The 25,279-nt window shown below is 38.4% G+C and overlaps 2 protein-coding genes across 2 annotated transcripts in view; one reads left to right on the top strand and one right to left on the bottom strand.

The window, feature by feature from the left end:
- mfsd4aa (major facilitator superfamily domain containing 4Aa) overlaps nucleotides 1-13,957 on the top strand; it is a 53,214-nt gene extending 39,257 nt beyond the window's left edge. Inside the window, exons 5-10 of the mRNA XM_028797138.2 lie at nucleotides 319-434; nucleotides 1,294-1,467; nucleotides 4,113-4,260; nucleotides 4,770-4,840; nucleotides 10,804-10,924; nucleotides 11,918-13,957. Coding sequence (XP_028652971.1) covers nucleotides 319-434; nucleotides 1,294-1,467; nucleotides 4,113-4,260; nucleotides 4,770-4,840; nucleotides 10,804-10,924; nucleotides 11,918-11,973 — 686 coding nt within the window. The 3' untranslated portion in view covers nucleotides 11,974-13,957. The remainder of the gene's footprint in view (nucleotides 1-318; nucleotides 435-1,293; nucleotides 1,468-4,112; nucleotides 4,261-4,769; nucleotides 4,841-10,803; nucleotides 10,925-11,917) is intronic.
- A 669-nt stretch (nucleotides 13,958-14,626) lies between these two features.
- Nucleotides 14,627-25,279, bottom strand: part of elk4 (ETS transcription factor ELK4) — a 90,270-nt gene continuing 79,617 nt past the window's right edge. Inside the window, exon 7 of the transcript XR_007934434.1 lies at nucleotides 14,627-14,642. The gene's annotated coding sequence lies outside the window, so the exon portion shown is untranslated. The remainder of the gene's footprint in view (nucleotides 14,643-25,279) is intronic.

The following is a 25,279-nucleotide window of genomic DNA, read 5'->3' as shown; positions in this document are numbered from 1 at the left end:
TAATATGGAGGTGAAGTAGTTTATACTCGTACTTATTGCAGTATTGCTCAAAAGGCAGTCTAAGGTAGCTTTGTATTCAACAATGTTAACAGCAGCAGTCTAGTCACTTGAGGATTTCTATTTTTCTGCTGTACAGATTCCATTTAATAGCTGGCTTGGATCATCAGAACTACACTATAATGGTTTGTGATAGAGAAATATAAAGAATTTGCTCTGGTGCACATCTATCCTTTGCTAGAGTTTTGAATAGACCTGGTCAGGGAGAAGCTAACTTTGGCAGATTCACTTCACGTTTTTTCTTCTTTGTATTGCTCCTAGGTCACGGTAACCTCTTCAGCTGCTGCCAGAGTGAAAAGATAAAAGATGTTCCTTTTTCTTTCTTTGCAATCCATGCCCTGGGAGGATTAGTTCTTTTTATGACTGATGGTCTTGTGGTAAGATTTCTTCTCTCAATAGTTCAGTATTCTAAGTTATATTCTCCATTGTCTACATTATACTGCATTTTGCATGGGAACAAATCAGTGTTGTGCATTTTTTTGTGTGGCAGTGCAGTGTAATGTACCATTAATCAGTTAGGTAGAAAGTTTGTAAACAACTGGATGCCTTTTCAGGGTTGTAGGGAGTTGGCTGGCTAACCTGCCTCACAAGATTTGCTTTTTTAGACTGAATACTGGAACAAAGACTTCCTCGCTGTGACATGACAGTCCACAGTTGTCTTGAGATACAGGGTGTGGGTGATAGCATTCTATTTAAATCATTATTGGCAAATTAGTTATTTAAATAAACATTTAGTCAGGTTGCCTTCATGCAGTGCATTATCTATTTGCATTGAAACAAAACTGGAAAAGAGGTGTAAAAAAATTAAATGGGATTAATGGGAAAGTAAAGCAAAACCATGGATTATGCAAAATCTTAAATTTGGCTCTAGATGAACTCTATGGCTGGGCACAAGCATAGAAGCAACACTTCATGGGGCAATGGTCCATCACAGACCACACTTGCTTAGACTGGGCAATTTAGGGTTGCACATCTTTGAGGTGTGGGAGAAAACACAAAAAGACATGAGTACAATGTTCAAGCTCTGATTTTTTGATACCTTGTAGCAATGAGGCAGAAGGGTTAACCACCATGGCAGTAATTAATGTGTAGGGAAAGTTTTGTCTCATTATTAATAATGTTTGCTCAGAAGCCTTCACTTAAATTATACCTAATGTTTTATAGAAAATTATTCTATCCAAATTAGAGAAAGGAAGTTGGTTCTTTTGAAATAATTTTTTTTTTCTTTTTTCCCAGGGTGTGTATTCTGGATTTGTATACAGCTATGCAGTTGCTTCTCCAGTGAATCTTTCACATAAAGTAGCTGGTTATCTTAACAGTGTCTTCTGGGGTGCTATTACAGTGGGTCGATTGATTTCCATACCTTTGTCATACCGTTTTCGACCAGTTACTTTGTTGTTCTTTAACTTGGTGAGAATATACTGTTTATGAATACAATAAGGCATTGTTGTACATGTCAGTCAAATCAACAGAGAAGTACAAACTGGAAATTGTGTAGGTTAGCTGTTTTCCTGTTTTGGGAAAAGGTGAAAAGGGAGAAAAAAATACAATGCAGAATAGTCTTGAAGTGACATTTCATCCTTCAGTGTTTTAACATTAATGCAAATGGGTTGCTTTATTTTACAAAGAATGATTTTCCCTTTTTTGGTTTTAAACTAAAGTCTAGAGGACACAATTGTAATGCTTTAAATGATGTTTAGCATTAATATAAACACTAAGCTATCGGTGGTGTTATGGTATAGATGTATAAGTGCCATCCATCCATCGTCCAACCCGCTGAATCCGAACACAGGGTCATGGGGGTCTGCTGGAGCCAATCCCAGCCAACACAGGGCACAAGGCAGGAAACAATCCCGGGCAGGGTGCCAACCCACCGCAGGACACACACAAACACACCCACACACCAAGCACACACTAGGGCCAATTTAGAATCGCCAATCCACCTAACCTGCATGTCTTTGGACTGTGGGAGGAAACCGGAGCGCCCGGAGGAAACCCACGCAGACACGGGGATAACATGCAAACTCCACGCAGGGAGGACCCGGGAATCGAACCCAGGTCCCCAGATCTCCCAACTGCGAGGCAGCAGCGCTACCCACTGCGCCACCGTGCCGCCCATGTATAAGTGCAAGACTGTGAAATAATGGTAGAACATTTTTGCTTCTCTGTTCACTCTTAGTTATATAGGTAACTTGAGAAATCCAAATGACTGCCAATACTGTAGATCGGTTTCTGTTTTATTAGCTATGCTGATTTATGCTGGTCTTTTGATTTAAAAAAAAAAAAAAAAATCCACTGTTCTTCAAAATAGATTAAACCCTTGTGAATGAATTGATTATTCTAACTTCATTGAGTTTACACCATAATTCTCACTGAACCTCATTGTGAAATGGGAAAATGTTCTCATGAAATGGCTATCATGAACTCCAAAAGGCCACAATAACCTGTAAGCTACAATCCTCCCAAGATATTAATTGATCTTCTCATTATGCACAAAAGCTCTGCTGCTGCTTCGTTCAGTCTGATTTGTTCCATACTGTATTGACACTGTGCACACAACGGTAAACTGCTTTTACAAGGTGTGTTGTGCACATGGTTGGAGGAAAAAAATATGCTCAAGTGGGAGCTACATGAGACAGTAATGCTTGCTTTGTTAGACAAGTACTCACTTCCACTTGCCTTTTTATTAGTACTTTTATTTCATGTGGTGTGCAGTGCATTATTTCTTAATGGTGAAGACTGCAACCTCTGCAGATTTAGAATAAAACGATTTTCTTTTTGACAAACAAGCAAGCATCTCTCAACTGCTTGCCTGTTTGTCTGGAAAATATCATCCACAACCACCTTGTATTAGATATCTTTGCAAGAAAGAGGAGGTGACTGCATTACCTGGTTGATTTCTCATTTGAATACATATTTGATCTGATTGAAAACTGTTGCTTAAAGATTCAACCTCACAAATGCCATAGACATTTAACATTAAAATTAATTTAAAAGGTTCAGATATTGTGTCCTTTAATATTCATAGTTTGGATTTGTGCACATTTATGAAAATTAATGCTTCTTGACTAGTCATAAATTTATATTTTAACAAAATCTGATAATGGCTGATAAGAAAAATTGTCGTTAATAAAGAAAACATTTCACACCTATTTTGTATTAGAAAATTGATAAAATGCAGTCATTCATTAAGTTACCAGGGATGCACCTGTATTTAGCTTTTTTATTTTTTAACTACCTTTAAAAGTATATTTTTTGAGAATGTTCTGTTTTTTTTAAGTTCATTTAATGAGTTATAATAATCAAAGTAATTTCTCAACAATGAGCTGCCTTGATTAAATGCTTGACAACCATATTCAGAAGAACAGACCAATCACATAGTGCAGGGTTCCTTGTTATATTATATTCTTACTTGATACAGTATAGGTGCAGTGTTGCCCGAGTTTCTTGATAATGTAGCAGAATTAATTCAGTTCTAAAAGTTCAAACTCAAATTTCAAATTTGAAAACTGTGTTTACAGAAACATTAAGGAACCAAAAGTATTCCACACTTAATGTTGTAAAAGCATGTGTTTTTATGTAGTCTGTCCGGGTCTGTTTACTGGCTTTTGCCTGTTGTTGCTGGGATAGGCTGCGACTCCCATGACTGTGCTGCTGGGTTCAATTAAGTATGTATGAAAATATCTTATTCAATAATAATAATCTCAAATAATGCAGACATTTCGCCAAATTGTTGTGTAATGTCTGTATAACAGATTCAAAGGGAATGGCACAATCATATATGGGAATTCAGGCTGCAAGCTAGAAATAGTAACAATTTACATTTTTTCCTCAGTCTTTTAGTCTTGTGAGATGTTATTGCTAATTACTTATTCTATACTTAGTTTCATGACTATTGAGCTAAGTTACATAACTTCCCTGTATTGTGTGTTCCCCAACATTCACTTGCATGATTTTTGCAGCAACCTGTTTCAAAGTAAGTTAAAATGTAGTCATTGATCTTTTCATACATTCCTAAATATGTGTCATCACTTTGGTTTTCCTGTTTCTTACAGAGTGGAGTGATTATCACCGTTTTTCTGTTAACGATCTTCTACAATAGCAGTCCATTTCTTTTTGTGGGTACATGGTTTTTGGGCATGTTCGTCAGCAGTGTTTTTCCCTGCATGGTTGCATACACTGAAGATATCCTTGAGTACCAAGGTATTATACCCTTTAATGCCTCCTACACATTCAACATGTTCATAAATCAAGCTGCAGCAATGAAATATAAAATGCAGTCAGGTGTGACAGAAAAATATTAAAAGTATAAATAAATAACATCCTTCACATTCTGTAGCACTATCTGTACTTAAATATAGTAGGGTAAATACCATACTACTGTGCAAAATTGATAACAATTTTCAGGACAGTCCGTGAACACTGAATAATTAAAATTTGTTATGTAAAATATGGTGGAAGGAAAGGAGGGTCTGGGTAGTAGGTTTTTTTAATTTATTACAGATTATGTAAAATTACCTATAAATGCAAATGTATTTGTGTGTATATATTTTATATATTATAAAATATACACATCAGCACATGTATCTATATATGTGTTTCCACATAAATGACAGTATAGATAAATCAAGTTTGTTGTTTCTTGTGGATTATACTTTTACTGTATTTAAATGCCACTATTTTCACTTGTATGATGCTTTGATTTATTAAAGGATGTGCCACAAGTGTTTTAGTGACCTTGGCAGGATTGGGTGAAATGGTTCTTCAGTTGATTGTTGGAACTGTAAGTATGTCCTTTTCTTTCACATTTGAAATAGGTTGAGATACTGGTGTCTCAGTTATGATACATAATATTGTATCATATATAATATTTACTTATTGCATTGTCAAACACGCAAGTAAGACTTAACCTAAAGATTACAGAAAACAACAATTACTCAAAGTTCAACAAGACGCCGTTAAGGGAATTCCAGTTCTAAGCTGTGGGATACTGTCTCTCAAGTATGGCAGTGTCTTTGCTACCCGTCTCCCAAGTATTCAATGAACCAACTGCTTTTCATACTTTTTTTTTTTTCTTCCCACTCTCAAGTTCCTAACTCTTCGTCTAAGATCTCACCTTATTTCCAAGCTTAAAGTAACTTTGGCCACGAATTGCCTTTACATGCTGTTAGGAGATCACAAAATAAGATCTAAAATCACTTCAGGGAACCAGGCTGTCCTGCAGCAACAGGATTTCCAGGCTAAAGGTCTCAATGGCAGCCCTTCATGGTGTTCTAGCCATGAGTCCTACTTAGACCTGAAGTTTAGGGTCTCCAGGGCAGATTCTGTGATTACAACAGGAGAAATGGCAGTGGCTTCCTGACACTCCTCCATAGCATCATAGTTACATTGGTTAGCTGATTGACTATTTTTAGTGTAAGCTACCAGACCAGTCTTCTAGTTTCTTGGGGGTATGTTGCCTAGAGCGCCATTGTTTCTGTCTTCCTCTCCTAGGTATCCTTCTAATATAGTGCTTGATTTATTTAAAAAGTCAATTACCATGTTATCAGCCAGTTTTAGATATGTGCTTTGAAATTTACAGTATACCTATATTGTCATCAAAAAGGGTATTAAATATCCATGAATAAATGGCATGGTATACAGAGAAGTGTGAACTTTTAAATTAATTGCTTTGATAAGGTTTCATGCTATGGTATGATCACCCTCTGAACACTGACAGAGTTGTCTGGAATGTAGGTTTGTTCTTTCAAAACATTATATAGCAGGAAATGTTTGTTTAGAAATATTAAAGATATCAGTTATCCGTTGAGTATCTTCGTCACAGTTCCCTAGGCTTGACTGCTACTTTTTTGGTCATGTTTTTGTTGATTTGTTTATAGTATTGTAATGTGTGATTTATAAAATATACAATTCTATGTTTAATTTTGCCTTTTTGATTATTCCTTGTCCCCTAACTATTTTCTCCTCAAATTACTTAATAATAAGAGCATGAGAGAATGGCCAAAGACTGCATGTTAATTCGGGAAGAACTAAAGTTATATCTATGAATATGTTCTATATACAGTATGTTGTTTTTGGGATGATCCATCATTCAGTGGATGTTGAATGTTTGAATGTTTCCTTTCAATTTCATATATCCTAATACATCCTTAAGATGTTACAAAATATAAGGTGTTGCAAGGGTTCTTCCAGTTGGGCAAGATTTGATGGTGAAATACCAATGTAAAAAGGCAAAGAACGATCACTGAGGAAGGCTGTTGCAACTGGAGTAACTCCAAAGGGTTTTAATAACAAGATTGGGGGAGGGGTGCTATAAAACATCCAAACGTTTCCAGTAACATAGTTAAAACAGAATTCCAAAAAAGTCTGAGTTGAGGACTCTGCATTGTTTGCATAAACTCATAAGGAATGTATTACGCTTGTTACCTGTGACAGTGAACATAAGGTCTTCTTCTGAATGTGTTTTAAGAGTTCTAAGGCTGTTCAATTTTGAAGACGTAGATAAATATTATGTAATGTAATTATGAAATTGCTCCTCTGTCTATAGGGTTTTTAATATTAGTGTCCCTGTAGTGGATAAAGGATAATAATGCACCATCTCTGGTAAATATTCAGAAAGTACAGAGCAAAAATACTAGTATGAGTTTATATGCTTTACCTGCTGTCTGTCTTGGAAACATAATCTGATACCAAAGTGAATGCAATTCACATAAATATATTAGATTATTTATCCCCAACGGGAAATCAACATTTTACAGAAGCTCTGAAAAAATATATATAAATAAATATGATAAAAACAAACCCCAAGTTCAGCTTTATCTGACATGTACAGTACAGTTGGATTCTTTGTTGTATGTTGGACTTGCATTGTTTTTTTGAGATTGGAAGAAAAAGAATTTTGGAGCATTTTACTTTTTAAAACTAGACTTTCTCTTGAACTTTTTTAGTTTGCATGTCACATTTTTATATAATTTGACTACAGAATAAGGAGGATTTTTAATGCATTGGTTGGTGTGTTCCTTTGTTCTAGTCCAATTGTGTGGTCGATTCCTGTTATCGGGTTACAGACGAACATTAAAACACGTTTTTCACCTGAGGAGAAAAAAATGTGATAGTGCTTAATTGTAAAATGAACATGTGGGCAAAGGCTAAATGTAAAACTAGACTGATATGTAATGTAGTCTTGCATTTCAACTTTAAGTAGGATTAAATAGCAGACTGCTTATGCAGCAAACAGAGAATTAAAATAAAAAAGGATCAAACTGTGTACCTTAGGGGAAAAGTTAATGTGCAATCATCATATGGTTCAGAGTAGCACTAAAAGCCTTGAGCTTTACTGATAAATATTCTTACTCCCTTTCAGATATCTAAAATTATTTTCAGCTTAACATCAACCTCTTTAAAACTCTTTATTGCTTTCATTATTAAGTGCAGAGCACTTTTGTTCTTAATGGAAATGTACATCAGTAAAGAAATATGAGCGGCAAAGAGTACTCTGTTCATTAAGACTTAAATAACACTATAAAATATTTGAGTAATTAGTATTGTAAATGAAAGTTTATTCTACTGATGTAGCAATATAGTTTGCTGCTGCATAGAAAGTTAGTCCCTATAGGTGTTTGGCCAGACAGCAACTTGTCCCCTCATCTATCCAGACACCAAATTCAATGACAGCTTAAACAACCAGCAGATAAACACGTGGAAAAGTGTAATTAAATACAGTCATTAGTAATTAAATCTAAATAAACAAACATTGTAGGGTAGAAAAGGCTTTCACAGTGTTCTTGTTAGGCACATAAGGTATCAAGGACTCAAAACAGTTTGGGGAGTAATGCTATGTTTTTAAATGTAGCAAAGTAACATTTGCAGCTTGATTATTTGATTCTTCTGGAAGTGTTACTGGACATTTTGTAGTTGACTTGAATCATCCAAAGCTGTCTCATTTTATAAAAATGTAATTTATACAACTTCAGCAAATTGCTAGTTATGTAATAAGAGAACTCATAACTTTATACCCTTGGGACTTTAAATTCTGAAAGAATATCTTTAAAATCAGTATAACAATTCCTTCATCAGCAACCGATTAATCTGTTTTTGAAGTCTCCTTCAATCCAACCATGGGTTTTGGTGATCTGAAGCTTCTCCTCGTAGGATTTAGAAACTTGAATGTTTTTGTTTGTTTTTTTTTTTAAATGCATTTCTTTGGAAAACTGTTGAATGGAAAGAGGTAGGGAATTGCATAATCTTGTAGCTTCATGACTAAATGCTTGATGGCCCAGTGGCCTGTATTTAGATAGAATGCTAATTGCCCCCAGGGGGAAATTTAGTGTTGGGGACTAAAGTCATTCATCTTTAGGAGACTGCAAATTGTAATATGGTGTGTAGTAATGTAATATGTTGGAAAGAGTTAGATATTTAGTATTTTTATTTGCCCTAAGAGGAAATTTAGCATTTATTTGGGGCCACTATCATGAAGAACTTTACATGTAAGGAAAAGAAGCTTATAAGATGGTGAAATTTAACAGGCAACCATTGCAATGACAAAAGTGAAGTACAGTAGAACCTTGGGTCACGAACGTCTCGGACCACATACAAAATGGGTTACGACCAAAAAGTTCACCAAACTTTTGCATCTGTTCATGATCACACACTCTGGTGACGAACAAGCCAGTTTCCCTTCCGGTTCACACGTGCCGATGATTTCCGCACGTGTTCAGTCTCTCCCTGTGCAGCGAGAGGGGGAGAGCTTGTACGGTCCGGAACGAATTTACTGTATTTACATACAATCTTATGGGGGAAATTACTTCGGGTCACGACCACATTGGGTTGCGACCAGAGTTTTGGAACGAATTACGGTCGTGAAACGAGGTTCCACTGTAGCTCTTTGTTCCCAAGGTTTTGTGTGAGTTAAAATTCTAGCTGCAAAGTTTTGAACATGCAGTAATCTGTTTAGTGTTTTTCATTTAAGCACCAAATAGTAGAGCCGTCTCTTTTTATAAACAATCAAAAATTATTTGCCAGAATTGCCATGTTTCACAAACACGTTGCCAGTTGCTGTCGGTGGAGGAGGAGGTTAGGCTTGTATGTATCATGCAAGCAAGTGAAAAGAACTGCTGCATGTGCTGTGGGGTAAAGTTAATCTAGCCTGTTTAAGGTCACAATGATTACAGTAATCCCTCCTCTATCGTGGGGGTTGCGTTCCAGACCCCCCCGCAAAAGGTGAAAATCTGCGAAGTAGAAACCATATGTTTATATAGTTATTTTTATATTGTCATGCTTGGGTCACAGATTTGCACAGAAACACAGGAGGTTGTAGAGAGACAGGAACTTTATTCAAACACTGCAAACAAACATTTGTCTATTTTTCAAAAGTTTAAACTGTGCTCCATGACAAGACAGAGATGACAGTTCCGTTTCACAATTAAAAGAATGCAAACATATCTTCCTCTTCAAAGGAGTGCGCGTCAGGAGCAGAGAATGTCCGAGAGAGAAAGAAAAGCAAACAAATCAATAGGGCTGTTTGGGCTTTTAAGTATGCGAAGCACCGCCGGACAACACAGCTGCTAGGAAGGGAGCAATGTAAAGGTAGCCTTTCAGCATTTTTTTAGAGGAGCGTCCGTATTGTCTAGTGGTGCGAACAGCCCCCCCCTGCTCACACCCTCTCCGTCAGGAGCACAGAATGTCAGAGAGAGTGAGAGAGAGAGAGACAGAGAAAAACAAACAATTAAAAATCAATACGTGCCATTCAAGCTTTTAAGTATGCAAAGCACCATGCAGGAAGCATATCGCTTGACAAAACAGCCACATTTAAGCCCAGCAAGGAAGAGAGCAATGTGAAGGTAATCTTTCAGTGTTTTTTGAAGAGCGGCTGTATCTTCTAGGGGTGCGAACAGCCCCCGTGCTCACAATATATTTGAGGAGTTTTATTTAATAGGTAATACGTGCTCTGGTTGGGTAGCTTCTCAGCCATCTGCCAATAGCGTCCCTTGTATGAAATCAACTGGGCAAACCAACTGTGGAAACATGTACCAGAAATTAAAAGACCCATTGTCCGCAGAAATCCGCGATATATATTTAAATATGCTTACATATAAAATTCACGATAGAGTGAAGCCGCGAAAGGCGAAGCACAATATAGCGAGGGATTACTGTAGATTTAATCCCAGTCTGTTTTGGTCATAACTTGTGCAGTTATCATGGCTTTCTATAACACTGCTGTGTACCTTCACCCTTGGGAGCTCTGCCTGAAGGACTTAGTCAGTAAGTTGCATAGCAGAAATGTTTAAAGTGATGTGAGATAAGCATAGATGCACTGATACTTAACTAAGCTGCTAAGACAGTTGCACCATAGTAAGATGCCGAATGACAAAATTAAGTCTGATATACAGTAAATGTCATATCATCACACCTCCACCACAACTAAATTATTTGAGTTATAAGGTGCTTTAATGCTTTTTATTGCCATTCTTTTCATCACTCTACAATGGTTAACATTAAATTAGTTTTATATAGTTTAAACTGCTTTTGCATCCATATTCATGGACTTACAGCTTTTTATCACACTTCTAAAATCTTTTTGTAATGTTTAAGGTGAGTTTCTGAGTTAAATGAAGTGATTCAGGCTAATACTGACATACCTTCTTTATGAAACTGAATTATATGATTGTGAAATTGCAGTAGATCTAAGTCTTTAGCTGATGTTCGTTTTTATTTCTTTGTCCTCTTTTCATGTTATTTTCTCACCAGGTCATCTACAGTGAAGGTAGCTACAGCTTCCTCTTGTGTGGTATAATTATTGGATGCTTAGGAGCCATAATTTTCCTCTTGCTGTTCTTTGTTCAGCGGATCCATAGGCACAGCACCTTGGGTAAGACCCGCAATCCATCGTATATTTTAGAAGGCTCCAAGTTACTGAGCGCCCTAGTGAACTTCTCATTGTTGATGGGCAACAGTATGCTAAACCAATCAGAAAGGCTTACAGGATGCTGAATTATATATTATTTCACTGAAGTACACATCTACAAAAGTTAGGCTTAAGATGATCAATACAATTGTGAGGCCACATTTATGAAACCATTTGTACCTTTTACAGTCTTAACAAATGAAGAGTTAAGCAAAACCTGAAATTACGAAGAGAACACATAAGATAGATGTCCACTGTATTTTGTTTTTTCTTTTCCATTCAAGACCCAAAGGCAGCAGAGTAAACTGGTTTAAGACTAAGCTGCACAAAATAATTTTATGATGCAGATGCATTATATTAGCAGTGTGGTTAAAAGTAACACTGTGAGGGCTTTCACTCCTTGTCTGGACAACATGCTGGACCAATTTTATTAAAGCTAAATAACATGAAGTTTACAAATACTTTTCTTATGGCACTGTATTTCAGTTACACTGCTACAATCCTATCTTATCTAAAATGCTTTCCTATCCATACGTTGTGTGGCTAAACTGTTTGCTCAAGCTTGTAAGAAACATAATTGGCCCATTTTCCATCCATAGATTCCTCTTCTTAGTATAATTTTGACTAGTTAGCACACATTCACAGTCTTAGATCTGTAACATTTCATAGTTTTTTAGCATTCCTACCCTGAAAATACTTGGGTTGTGCTCAAAGATATTGTAAAACAGAGAATATCTATCATGCAGTTATAATTAACCAGTAGCAACACTGGTCTGTACAATTGATGATTTGATTTGACAGTGGTTGGATGGGTGGATAACCATTTCAACTGTTCCATTTTAAAACAGTAACTTTAGAAGTTGTAAGATAACAAGTCAGTGTTTTGATTCAGTATTATGCATAGTATTTGCCCACTCAGGTCCTCTTATAGTCTTGTTCTCCCCTGCTTCATTCCAGGAACCTCCAGTAAGCCGGCTCCCCTCCAGGAACCAGGGTCACAGCAAGTAAACTAAGGCAGTGGAGAGTCTAGTGTACAGATGGAGCACAGATGAAAAGAAGGCAAGGAGTGGGGTGGACACAATGACACGAATGCATCCCTCTGCACCTTACCCCTTTTCTAATGCGTTACCTTGAGATGGCACCTTAATATCCTAATCCATTTTCACTTTCTCCATTAGATTATATTAAATAAAATGTTATTCCATTCCCCTTACTTATTTTTTGGCATGCTGAGTTTGTTTACAGCACCCCTAACTTTCCTACTGCTGCCTGTAATGAATGTCTTGCTGTATGCTGATTGATTTTGCTAAAGCAGAATTTTTTTTTTAGCAGGCCATAAAACTATTGGACAATTTGAACATGCTGGAGCTCTGAGCATGCTATTAAAATTCAAAAGCTATCACTCACTGCACGACCCAAAGGTAGCTTTTCTACTTGCCTGTCCCAGTTTTAGTTCTCGGTGATTTGCAGCAGTGTCTGGCAATTCCCTTAGGATTCAGAAGTAGTTTTGCTTAGAACTCACTGCCTTTCATCAATCAGCTAATGCCACTTACCACTCTTCCTCATCTTCAAGGAAAACTTACAAGACTGGCATTCCTTAACCTTCCTGTGATTGTTCGGTGTAATTTTTGTTTTATTACTTTTCCCTTTCATTCTTGTTATGTGCCACTGGAAGCTGCAACACACTGGGAATCCATTGGCCAGGCTACATACGAGTACTTTGACGCCAATCAGATTAGAGGCCAGAGGCTTGGCTTCTAGGCAAGCATTGTTGCTGTGAATTCAAGGGCAATCACCCGACCTTGCCAGGACACTTTGTTAATGGAACAATACAGCAGACGGAAAAATTATATGAAGGTGAAAGATATGGGTGTGATTTGTAATTCACAAAAAGAGAGGGAGAACATTTTAACTTAATGCATTCAATTTCTAGTAATTTGGAAATGGCTTTTATCATGAACTTTCATTTAATGAAATATTGGATGTAGCACTTTAATTTGCAATAAGGTTTTAGTGATTTGATTCTAGCCAAATACTTCACTCTGATTTTCACAGCAACAAGCTATAATGGAGTATGATAATTAAAACAAAATAGTATTTGAATTATGCACAGTAAAAATTCTACCATGACTGGTCATTTTTGTTTATACACACGGATGATCTAAGGTGACAATAGTATTGTTGATTTAGTAAATTCCGGTGGAGATTAAGCCCCAACATTTATAGAATGGCAGACAGCAATCGCTCCATGCAGAAAAATCGATGAGCCAAATCAGCAAGTATTTTGCACTTTTTTAAGTAGTTTTATGGTAAGGCAAATCTGTCATAAAAATAAGTTACTTGTGCTTTGGCATAGAAAGAGTTGGTTTCGGTTCAGCAAAACAGAAATGCTAATCAGCCATCTGCAAAAACTACATCTGCTCAGCTAATTAAGTGAACACAGCCTTCAAATTAATTGGCACATTTATTATGTTTTTTTGTCATTTACTAATTAACATTAGTCTTGAAAGTTTTGCTAAAGGAAACTGGTAATATAATTTAATGTTCTCGCCGAGCTCTCACTGCAGTATGTAGTTGGCTGAATTCCTCAGGTACACATACACAATGCATTTTTGCTAATTTCTTCAACATACTGAGTGAGTTTATTTTGATCTAGGATAAGTATGCTTAAAAACATCGTCACCTTTAATGATAATACTACATTTAATAATAATTTGACTTACAAAAAATGTTTCTTGAATCTTTACTATGTGGTCAATTTATGTTTTGTCAGTTAACAACCTGTTGGTCATCTTCATTACTGAAAGCCTTGTTAAGCCTTGGGTACATTGTTTTGAAAGAAAGACTGAACTTTGAAGTCAGCTTATGCCATTTGTAATAAATGCATTTGCAAAAATTTGGTTTTGTACAAGTATAGTGTGATTGGTGTAAATAGTAATGAACACTGGTATATGTTAAAGCATAAATAAAGGTGTTTCACAAGCGTTTTCTAAATTCTGTTATCCTGTTTTCTCCTACAATCCTTGCACAAGGTGTTTTCCTTGCGGATTCAACTGTTTTATTTTCAACTGTGCTACCCTCTTGAGAATGGCATGTAGGTAGTATATTACCCAGAAGAATGCTGTTACTGAAATAGTCAAATATATTTTATAGTCAAGCTCAAGTTGGGGAGCATGCACTGGTACAGTGCATTGCCGCATCCACTACACAACGAAACAACTCAGGATCCCGGTTGGCAACCCGCCCAGGCAGATGCGCGGTCCAGTCCCACCCTCCGGAAGTGACCCTCTATCTGCCGCAGCCAGGTGTTACGTGGGTGACCCCTTGGCCTAGTCCAGCCTCTCGGGTCCCCAACAATGAGGATCTTATGAGCTGGATGGCCCTCGGGGAAACACTCCACATGGCCGTAGTGCCGTAAATGATGCCCCTTCACAATACAGGTAATGTGCCTCATTCAGGACTCCATGACCAACCGCTCATTCGACACAAAGTCAAACCAGTGGTACCCAAAGATTTTCCGGAGAGACACAGTACCAAAGAAGTCCAGTCTTCATCTCAGGTCACTAGATAGCATCCATTTCTCACAACCATATAGCAAGACAGGATCACCAGGATTCTAAAGACTTGGACCTTCATCCTTTTGCATAGATATCTGGAGCGCCACATACCCCTTTCCAGTGACCTCATGACCCCCCTATGCTCTCCCAATCCGTCTACTGACTTCATAGGAAGAGTCACCAGAGACATGAATGTCACTGCCCAGGTAAGTAAACCTCTCAACAAGGCTGACATGCTCTCCACAGACAGAAACACTGCTGATGGCTGTGCCCAAGAGGTCATTAAAGGCCTGGATCTTGTTTCTTATCCAGGACACTCGCAAGCCCAGACACTCAGACTCCTCGCTTAGTCTCTCGCGTGCCCCGATCAGAGCCTCCACTGACTCCGCGAAGACATTTTATAAACATACGTTTCATTTATTTGTTGTGTATTTCTTTGAAATCTGTCCCAAACTGTAGTGTGTATATTAATATATATATACTGTATGTATGTATGTAGATAGATAGATGTATGTATGGGTTTGCACAGTTTTGTATTCAAATGGATATCCTCTGAGTTCTTAGGTGGTTCTTATAATGTTACTGCCCTGTTGTAGGCACATGAGTGAGCATGAGGGATTGGCATCCCATCTAAGGTTAGTTCCTAAACTGCCCTACATGTCAGCTTAGAAAATGGATGGATATACTGATTGGTTTAATGGGGCACATTGGTACAGAGGTTGAAAGTGAGTGAAGCTCTGAATTTAGCATCTTGTAAAGTAATAATAATGCTTTTTATTTATAGGGGCACTTTACATTAGCAGTAATTCTCAAAGTACAACATAAAAATATTAAACAAAGGCAAGGCAAGATAAAAACAAGAGATAAAACAACAGTTATAGCATTCTCGTTAATGAGCTTCTTAAATAGAAAAGTCTTTAGCTGTTTTTTAAAACAGCCCACAATCTGTTCTCAGGCTCTCTGGTAGGGCATTCCAGAGCTGTGGAGCAGCAGCTGCAAAGGCTCGGTCTCCCATTGTATGAAGTTTGGTCACAGGGGGGCGAAGGCAGTGGGTATTTGTAAAACGGAGGTTTCTTGTAGTGGATTATAATAAAAGGAGTTCTTTAAGATATTGTGGAGCAGTTCCATGGATACACTGGTGAGTAAACAAACAGAGTTTGTATTTGATATGGAGATGGAAAGGGAGCCAATGAAGTGACCAAAGGATTGGTGAGATGTTCATATCTCCGCACCCTCATCAGGATTCTTGCAGCACTATTTTGAATTTGTTGGAGCTTTTGAAGGCTCTTGTAATGCACTCCTCATCGGGATACCCAACAATAGTCCAGTCTGGATGAGACAAAGGCATGAATCAGCTTTTCAGCATCACAGAGGGAGAGGTAGGGAAGGAGTTTGGCTGTTTCGGAGATTAAGGAATGCAATTTTACAAAGGTGATGGATATGTATATCAAATGACAGATGGAAGTCTAACTTGACACCCAGATTTGTAACAGAAGGGGAGAGGGTAATGATACGGTTAGAAAAGGAAATACGATTTGCAGAGGAACGAAGTTGATGGGGTATGCCAATTAAAAGAGCTTCAGTTTTGGTGCTGTTCAGCTTGAGGAAGTTCTTGGACATCCAGGTCTCAATCTCATCCAAGCAAGAGGAAAAAGTTGATGAAGGTGTAAGAGAAGTTGAATCCAGTCTCACATAGAGCTGCGTATCATTGGCATAGCAATGGACTGAAACTCCATGCTTGCGGATGATGTGACCCAGGGGTAGTATATAGATATTAAAGAGGGTCGTCCCAAGGACTGATCCTTGTGGGACTCCACAGGTGACCGTGTGGGTATGAGATTTAGCATCCCCCAAGGCCACATACTCGGTCCTGACTATAAGATAGGATTTGAACCACTCAAAAGCAAAGCCAGAAAGTCCAATTGTATAGTGAAGATGATGAAGGAGAATATTATGATCTACCGTATCAAATGCAGCTGTAAGGTCCAGGAGGATAAGGAGTGATGGAGAGCCCTGGTCAGCAGCCATCAGGAGGTTTTGTAACACTTTCAGATCGCCTTGATCCAGTTTTGCGTTGGAACAGGCTTCTGCCCCAGCAGCAGTATTAGAAGTAAGGTATGAACCAACCCTGGACGTCATACCAGACCACCAATGGACCCACTCATGCACACACCCACACTTACACAGGGCCAGTTTAGAATTGCCAGTCAACCTGACCCATGTCTTTGGGGATGTGAGAGAAAACCACACACAGATGTAGGATAAAGATACTAATCCCATATGGACAACAGCAGCGGATGGAACTTCTCACAATCCTTAATGAAAACATTGTTAAAACCCTATATAACTTCTTCACCAGTTTCCATTGTTGGCAGTGAATGTGTCGGGCGCACATTACATTGAAATTTTACACAGTTTAAATTATTCTTAAACTCTAGGGTATACATTGTTTTGCTTGGTACAATATATTTATAGTTTATCCTGCCTTGCTGAAACAGGTGAAATTTGATGTCTCAACCTGCACATAGAAACAATTTCCTAGACTTCTTTTGAATTGTTGATGTTGGTGCCCGCATACATTATTGCAAAATGTACTATCCATGCAAAACACACTGTAGAGATTTACAGTCCTTTATAAGTGGATGTTACATGGAAACTACTTTTTAAATGAATACATATGTTAAGTGCAAACTACATATGAGTAATTGAAGCCTTGCCAACAAGAGGCCATCTGTCATAGGAAATGGAAATCATAGTTCTGGTATGGTCAAACGTGACGGTATACATAAGTGTGCCTTGCAGTTTTGATACTTGTTTTACATTCAGTAGTGCTGGACAAGCAGTAAAGGAAAAAAGGATTCAGGAAAGGAATGGATTAACAGAAATCGGGTAATCATCACATGCATCATCACATTAAAATCTGTTTATCATATTATGTCTCTGGTTTCGCTAAACTATATAAACATTTTCACATCATTTGTGGATTTTTCTGCCATGAAGTGTTGCTTAGCAGCATTCCTGTTTTATAGCTGTGTGATTAAGGCAGGCTTCTGGTACTACTTGTGGTACAAGTCATAGAGCCCTGTGCAATGTGCGTCACAATAAAACAAAAAAATTCCTACCTTTGTGATTGTAGCAACATTCTCAAACCTGGATCATCCAGTTCAAGGTTGCAACAGCAGCTGGTACTTAGCAGAAACTACGTTAGTGGAAATGTTACTAATTTAGAATCCCTGACTAACACCACACAAAAAACTTAAACCTATGAGAAAAAAACTGGACTCTTGGTGAAAACCCCATGTAAACATGGGGAGGAAATGCAAATTTCACTTGGCGACCTGAAGTAAGATTTGAATCCAGTATGATGCGTCCAAGAGGCTGCACTGCTAATTCTTGAGAAATTTTATCACATACCACACTTTGTGACTGTGAACTTTAGCACAACTGGAATTATAATTTGAACAACATAACAAAACTAGTGAAGGTAGGCGAAGATTACTTTTTAAGAATGGAACTTGTCCAAGTTAAAGGAAAAACCAGCATTGAGAAGATTTTTTTAATAAGGAATGCAAGGGAGAATGCTGTAGGGGCTAGAGAGTCTAAATACAACATTTTTAGAATTAGTAGAAAGCAATACTGTATATGACGGCTTAAACAAAACCCAACATCTACCTGATAACCACATTTCTATAGTAAAGTATGGAGCATCACCTTTATAGAGGCCATACAAAGCACAAAGTGCTCTTCTGGACAGCAATATCATCCTTGCAAACATTCTAAAATGGGTAGATTGTCTATCTGTATGGTGAGAAGTAACATCACACACATAAAGCCGAATGAATGTTTGTCTGGAATACAAGTCCACACCATGGGACCTGTCCCTGCCAAATTTTGCACTTATTCCCTATTTATGCAGGGCAAGACTAGGCTGCTTCATTTTGAAAAGTTTCCCATTGGAGAGCTTTATTTAGTGATCGCACTTGTGCTTTATCGGGGAATTACCATTGGATGCTGTTTTTGGACATGGAAGAAGCAAGCAAAGAATAGTTTGGGGCCAGAATTTTTTCTCCTATTGAATTTATTTAGTGACCACTCCTGCACTTTATTCCACTCCAGACTGTACAGAATAACTGTACTGTTCAAAAGCCAAAGAATAAGTTTTGCATTTTTCCAAGTTAAAGTTCCTAACCCCCAGAAATAGTATACATTAATTTGAAATGGGAAATTGTATTCATGTAATCAGTATCCATGAGTGGGACAGAGCCTTCATAAAAAAATGCAATGGTAAATGAAAAGCTGTAAAGACAGTTTTAGAACAAACAAACTGAACAATTGCTCGAATTGAGTGATAGTGATGATGATTATGTGAATTGGTCATCAGATGTTAAACAGGATAGCGAAACTGAAGCACACAGCACTGTACGACTCAACCACCATGATAGGCCTGGTGACTTTGGTGACATAAAGCTTCACTGAGGTGCAAAATGATTCTGATCAAGTGCAAGGATAAGAAAGACGTAAGACACCTAATCAATGTTCGCAACATATCAGTAACACAATGGGTGCGTCAGTCGTGCGGTTCAGGCACAGACATTGTACCATCTCATGTGCATTGTGAGGGATTGCCGGCCATACAGTCTGGCCAATACCCCCAGGCCGCCAGATGGAGCCCTCCCTGCAACATGGAGGTGCCCCGAATTCCAGCAGGGCCTCATGGACCTTGGAGTTTTAATGCACAGCCCTGCTGGATACCATGGGGGCCGCCAGGAGTCGCTGCAGGGAGGCCCAGTGATTTATGCTTTCCGTATAGCCCAGAAGTATTTCCAAGTCACGGGAACGGAAGAAACGATACACTTCCGGGCTGAAGAAAAGGAGAAGTTTTTAACTGACCCAGAAGTGATAGAAAGTCACATGGACTGAGGGACAGAACCACTTCCGGGTCAAGGACTACAAAAGGATTGTGGGAAACCCAGACGAGTGAGCTGAGCTGGGTGGATGGGTGGCAACGCGTCTGGGAGTGGAGGATTGTGATTATTGGATTATTGATTTATTAAGTATTGTGGAGAGGAGGGTGCTTTGTGCACATTATTGTCCTAATAAATATTATATTTGGACTTTTATCTGGTGTCTGATGTCTGGTCTGAGGGTTCAAGGGGTCGACAGTGCCTATATCTTTCACAGCATGCAACAGAAAAAACACAAGTGTGCAAACAAACACACTTGCACTGTCCTGATTGTACTATCAGGCTCTGTGTTGGTGACTGTTTCAAAACTTATCACATGAAGGATGTGTACTAAATCTGCATCAGTACAACAGTGGACAATAGACATTGGCTTTCCCACTGTATTTATGTTGATGTTTCAGTTACACGTAATCACAAAATAAAATGGTTTTGGCTCATTTTTCCAGGGATAAACATAACACTAAAGAAGCTATGTCATCTATGAGGTACCAGTCCAAATGGTTAAAACAAAAGACTTAAAGCTTGCATCTATTTTCAAGTGTTGGAGAAAATCTTTTTGTAATACTCTGGTATCTTGGTCTCTTAGACTGACAGGGTTTTGAAGATATTGTAAATAAGCAACTGTTCCAAAAGGATGCAGCTAACTTAAAGTTAGCCTTAAGAGAGTGCCATAAGATTACGAATATAAGAAAGGCACTTATCCTGACTTTTGTCTCTCTGGTTTAAAGTATGAAGATACTTTCCTAGAATGCAGCCTCCGACCTTGAAACCCAGCACCATGGCTATATTCTATTTTTCATGTTTAGATTTTCCTAGTTTCTAACCTAAACATTAATACTACAGCTGTATACTAAAAATGTTCTTGTATTTTCATATGTATAAAAGCATTGTCTGAACAAAGAATTATTAGTTTATCTGTGATTACAGTACAGGACTAACATGTAGCATGGCATGCTCCTTAGACATTTTTAATAAATATGTTTCTTGTATACTTGGAGGCTAGAGAGCTTTTGTAGTCCACTGCCAAAGTGAACTGAAGTTCAAGAAGGATCAGAAATTGAGATTTTTTTTTCCCTAACACAAGCCAGGAATATTCTTAAATGATGATCTGTGTTTTGAGATTGCCCACGCATCATAAAGTAGTAGACAATAATCACTGAAAAACAAGTCACATTTACAAGAACTCCGTCTTTCCCTACTTGTGATGAAGAAGATCATAGACAAGTCTAAAGCATTTTTCGGTGCACCAGTTATTTCAGTTGTGGGCCCGGAAAGAGAAGGTCTTTTAAGTAAATGTCTAGTGAGAAGAATCAGTAAAGGTTAGTAAGTTTTATGAACACTCAGAAATTTTGCCCTCAGCTGTTTCCTTATCACTATATCTTCAGCAAGAGTGACTTATCACGTGTTACAAACCAGTTATTGAATTTTAAGATTCCTGAATTTGTTTTATCGTGGTTTAGGTCTGTTTCATACTGTACATGACATGCCACAGAAAAGTGCATAAAGCTGAGTGCTGACAGAGACCATGTACTTAGATATTTGAAAGACCCAAGGCCAACTACATGTCATATACTAAGACTATTGAAAATGTAATGCAGTGTAATCGGTTCAGTTCAGATTAATTATATTTACAAAGTAAAACAAAACTCTTATGTGCACTCTTCACCACCACGCTAAAATAACAACACAATAATAGGCTGTAATAGGCTATAAGCAGGTGCTGTCCAGGGAAAAAAAATAACCACCATATGATTTGAGTGTGCATCTGTCGGTAAGCCACTGTATCTGTATGTGATTCAGCATGCAGACAAAATAATAGGATTTGAGTACACATGTGCCACGGCTCTGGCACACATTTTGAATCATGGAAGATGTGTCCTCAAATCAGATGATTTCAGGGCATACTAGCAGCTCTTTGCAGCTCTTCAACTTTTGTGTGGGCCATTATTTATTACAAGTTATGGCAGAATATACCTATTGAACAAACAGAGCTGCTGAGACGAAAGCAAGCTAGTAAGCACCCTGAAGCTACAGAACTTTGGTGAACTGCTAGTGCAACTGTGGAAAATGTCAAAAGTCCACCCGTGATGGAGCTGTGCACAGACAACTGAACAGTACCAAACTTCTGTGATACAATGTATTACTTCCAGTTTACTTTTGTTGTCACAAGCATGCCTCAGAAACACAGAAAGCACACTTTCTAAAATTGAAACCTTTACTGTATCATATTTGGACCCTAGACCCTTAACCTCCAAATCCAAGAACAGGCTGGATATTTTTAAAATGCATTAAAAATTCTTCACTTTAGAACAGTTTTATGTGGCAAATTAATATACAGCATGATTGTGAAGAAATAACTTTGGCTTGAAAAATACCAAATTTATCCTTTAAGGAAAAAAAAAAGAGACAATTAAGGATACTGCGTCTTAAATGCAAGTCAATTAAAGCAAAAGAAGTAGGTTCCACTTACAGCACTACTTGTGTACTAATGAAGTGCCGGGAATGAAAACCTGCCGCCACCGTGGATCTCCAGGACCCGAGTTTGACACTCCTGTTCTTTGGACTTCTCAGACATCATAGGTACAACAGACTGCAATCCTGTGCAAATAACGCCAACGGCAGTACTGTTGAGGTTGGCTATGAAACCACAGATCATTCCATAACATTGACGTACAAGGTAAGTGCTTTTTAAATGATGGTGATGTGTATGGCCCTCACTCATTGAGATCCATGGTAAGCCCCTCGGCAGGAATTGAGGTTCAAAGTCCTCATCATCCCTTGTGCCCCTTAAGTTGCATCATTTTTTTGGCTGCTACAAGCATTCTGTATAATTGCACAGAAATGTACATTCCAGTCATTATGATGTATGTTCTTGTGTTTAATTCTCGCTTGATGCCAAGTGCACTTCCACACCATTCCCGTTGCCACTGAACACATGGTATCGGGATGCTTTCAGTATGGCAATCGCACGCTAGAAGGCTTACAATCAAACAGTGCAATTCCAAGGGAGCATTTTAAAATGTGTGCCAATATCATTCAATTATTTAATGCAAACATTTAGAACTATGACGTGCTAGGCATTTAATCAGCTAGCTATTGTTTGCCTTGCAGTCTCACTCACTTTCTTATTAGTGCATTTTCTTTTTTTGTTGTTACAGATTTATGTATTTTTTCCTTCTTCTCTGGCAGCTGAAAAGACCACCCTTTCTCTCTTTTATGTCATATTCTATATTATTTCAATTAAAAAAAAACTCTAAACAGGATAAACAATAACTTATGCCCCTTATATCCCACAATACACCATACACTCCTTGGACTTCACACTTAAAGTAATGGACATTATTCTTCAATCTCCCGTGTGTCTTTCTGAGTCACGACTGATGTTCCTGATGATCGATCCTCAAGGCTCTTTAAATATCACGAGTGAGCACATTGTCATGGATTTTCTTAGCTCTAGTTGAGTTAAGAAAAAAAAAACACTTTGTTACTAAAACTGATTTGATCCGAAATTGCAAGGTTACACTAATTCAAGCAAAACGTACTCAGCCAAATCTTGATTTCATAAGTGTGCTCTGTGAAATGCCCTTCCTGGTTGCAGTCTGTGTGGGCACTCATCCTGAATCCAAAATATGTGTGTCGGTTTGATCGGTAACTGTAAGTTGGCTGCATATACAGTAGGTGTGTGCATAAATGGGCCCTACAGTATGGACTGAGTCCGTATGTGCCTTGCAACTGGTACTGTTCAGATAGGCTCCCACTCAATGCAACACTGGATTATCAGTTCTATCTAATCCATTTCAATGCGTTGCTTGCAAAATTTAATAAATGCAATTATTTTACATAATGTTTTCTGATGTAGTAATAAAATTTCATACATTAACATTTTGTAAACTTGATTTTTTTTTATACATGTTGCCAAATCGTTTCAGGCCACCAGAGACAGAAGATTACTAAATACTCTAAGGATGGACTTTGTCTCATGCATGATTCTGGACTTGTCTTATAATTATTGCTGCAAATTTACTATAAATCGTATGGCCTTCAATTATAGTGCATCCGGAAAGTATTCACAGCGCATCACTTTTTCCACATTTTGTTATGTTACAGCCTTATTCCAAAATGGATTAAATTCATTTTTTTCCTCAGAATTCTACGCACAACACCCCATAATGACAACGTGAAAAAAGTTTACTTCAGATTTTTGCAAATTTATTAAAAATAAAAAAATTGAGAAATCCCATGTACATAAGTATTCACAGCCTTTGCCATGAAGCTCGAAATTGAGCTCAGGTGCATCCTGTTTCCCCTGATCATCCTTGAGATGTTTCTGCAGGTTAACTGGAGTCCACCTGTGGTAAATTCAGTTGATTGGACAGGATTTGGAAAGGCACACACCTGTCTATATAAGGTCCCACAGTTGACAGTTCATGTCAGAGCACAAACCAAGCATGAAGTCAAAGAACTGTCTGTAGACCTCATTGACAGGATTGACTCGAGGCACAAAATCTGGGGAAAGTTACAGAAAAATTTCTGCTGCTTTGAAGGTCCCAATGAGCACAGTGGCCTCCATCATCCATAAGTGGAAGAAGTTCGAATCCACCAGGACTCTTCCTAGTGCTGGCCGGCCATCTAAACTGAGCGATCGGGGGAGAAGGGCCTTAGTCAGGGAGGTGACCAAGAACCCAATGGTCACTCTGTCAGAGGTCCTCTGTGGAGAGAGGAGAACCTTCCAGAAGGACAACCATCTCTGCAGCAATCCACCAATCAGGCCTGTATGGTAGAGTGGCCAGACGGAAGCCACTACTTAGTAAAAGGCACAGCCTGGAGTTTGCCAAAAGGCACCTGAAGGACTCTCAGACAATGAGAAAGAAAATTCTCTGGTCTGATGAGACAAAGATTAAACTCTTTGGTGTGAATGCCAGGCGTCACGTTTGGAGGAAATTTGGCACCATCCCTACAGTGAAGCATGGTGGTGGCAGCATCATGCTGTGGGGATGTTTTTCAGCGGCAGGGACTGGGAGGCTACTCAGGATAAAGGGAAATATGACTGCAGCAATGTACAGAGACATCCTGGATGAAAACCTGCTCCATAGCGCTCTTGACCTCAGACTGGGGCGACGGTTCATCTTTCAGCAGGACAACGACCCTAAGCACACAGCCAAGATATCAAAGGAGTGGCTTCAGGACAACTCTGTGAATGTCCTTGAGTGGCCCAGCCAGAGCCAAGACTTGAATCCGATTGAACATCTCTGGAGAGATCTTAAAATGGCTGTGCACCGACGCTTCCCATCCAACCTGATGGAGCTTGAGAGGTGCTGCAAAGAGGAATGGGCGAAACTGGCTAAGGATAGGTGTGCCAAGCTTGTGGCATCATATTCAACAAGACTTGAGGCTGTAATTGCTGCCAAAGGTGCATCGACAAAGTATTGAGTAAAGGTTGTGAATACTTATGTACTTGTGATTTCTCAGTTTTTTTATTTTTAATAAATTTGCAAAAACCTCAAGTAAATTTTTTTCACGTTGTCATTATGGGGTGTTGTGTGCAGAATTCTGAGGAAAAAAATGAATTTAATCCATTTTGGAATAAGGCTGTAACATAACAAAAGGTGGAAAAAGTGATGCGCTGTGAATACTTTCCGGATGCACTATAAACCTGTTTGCAAGTTTCTTGTTTTGATAATAAATACTGTACATGACGGTACATCCATCTGCCCATCCAGTCCCACACACAGACACCAATCTTCACTGCAGCTAGAATAAGACAGGAACCAGGCCTAAACAGGATGATATCGTGGCGC

Source organism: Erpetoichthys calabaricus, chromosome 3 (assembly GCF_900747795.2).
Source record: "Erpetoichthys calabaricus chromosome 3, fErpCal1.3, whole genome shotgun sequence".
NCBI classification, from domain to species: domain Eukaryota; kingdom Metazoa; phylum Chordata; class Cladistia; order Polypteriformes; family Polypteridae; genus Erpetoichthys; species Erpetoichthys calabaricus.
This window is presented reverse-complemented; position numbering and strand designations above follow the sequence as displayed.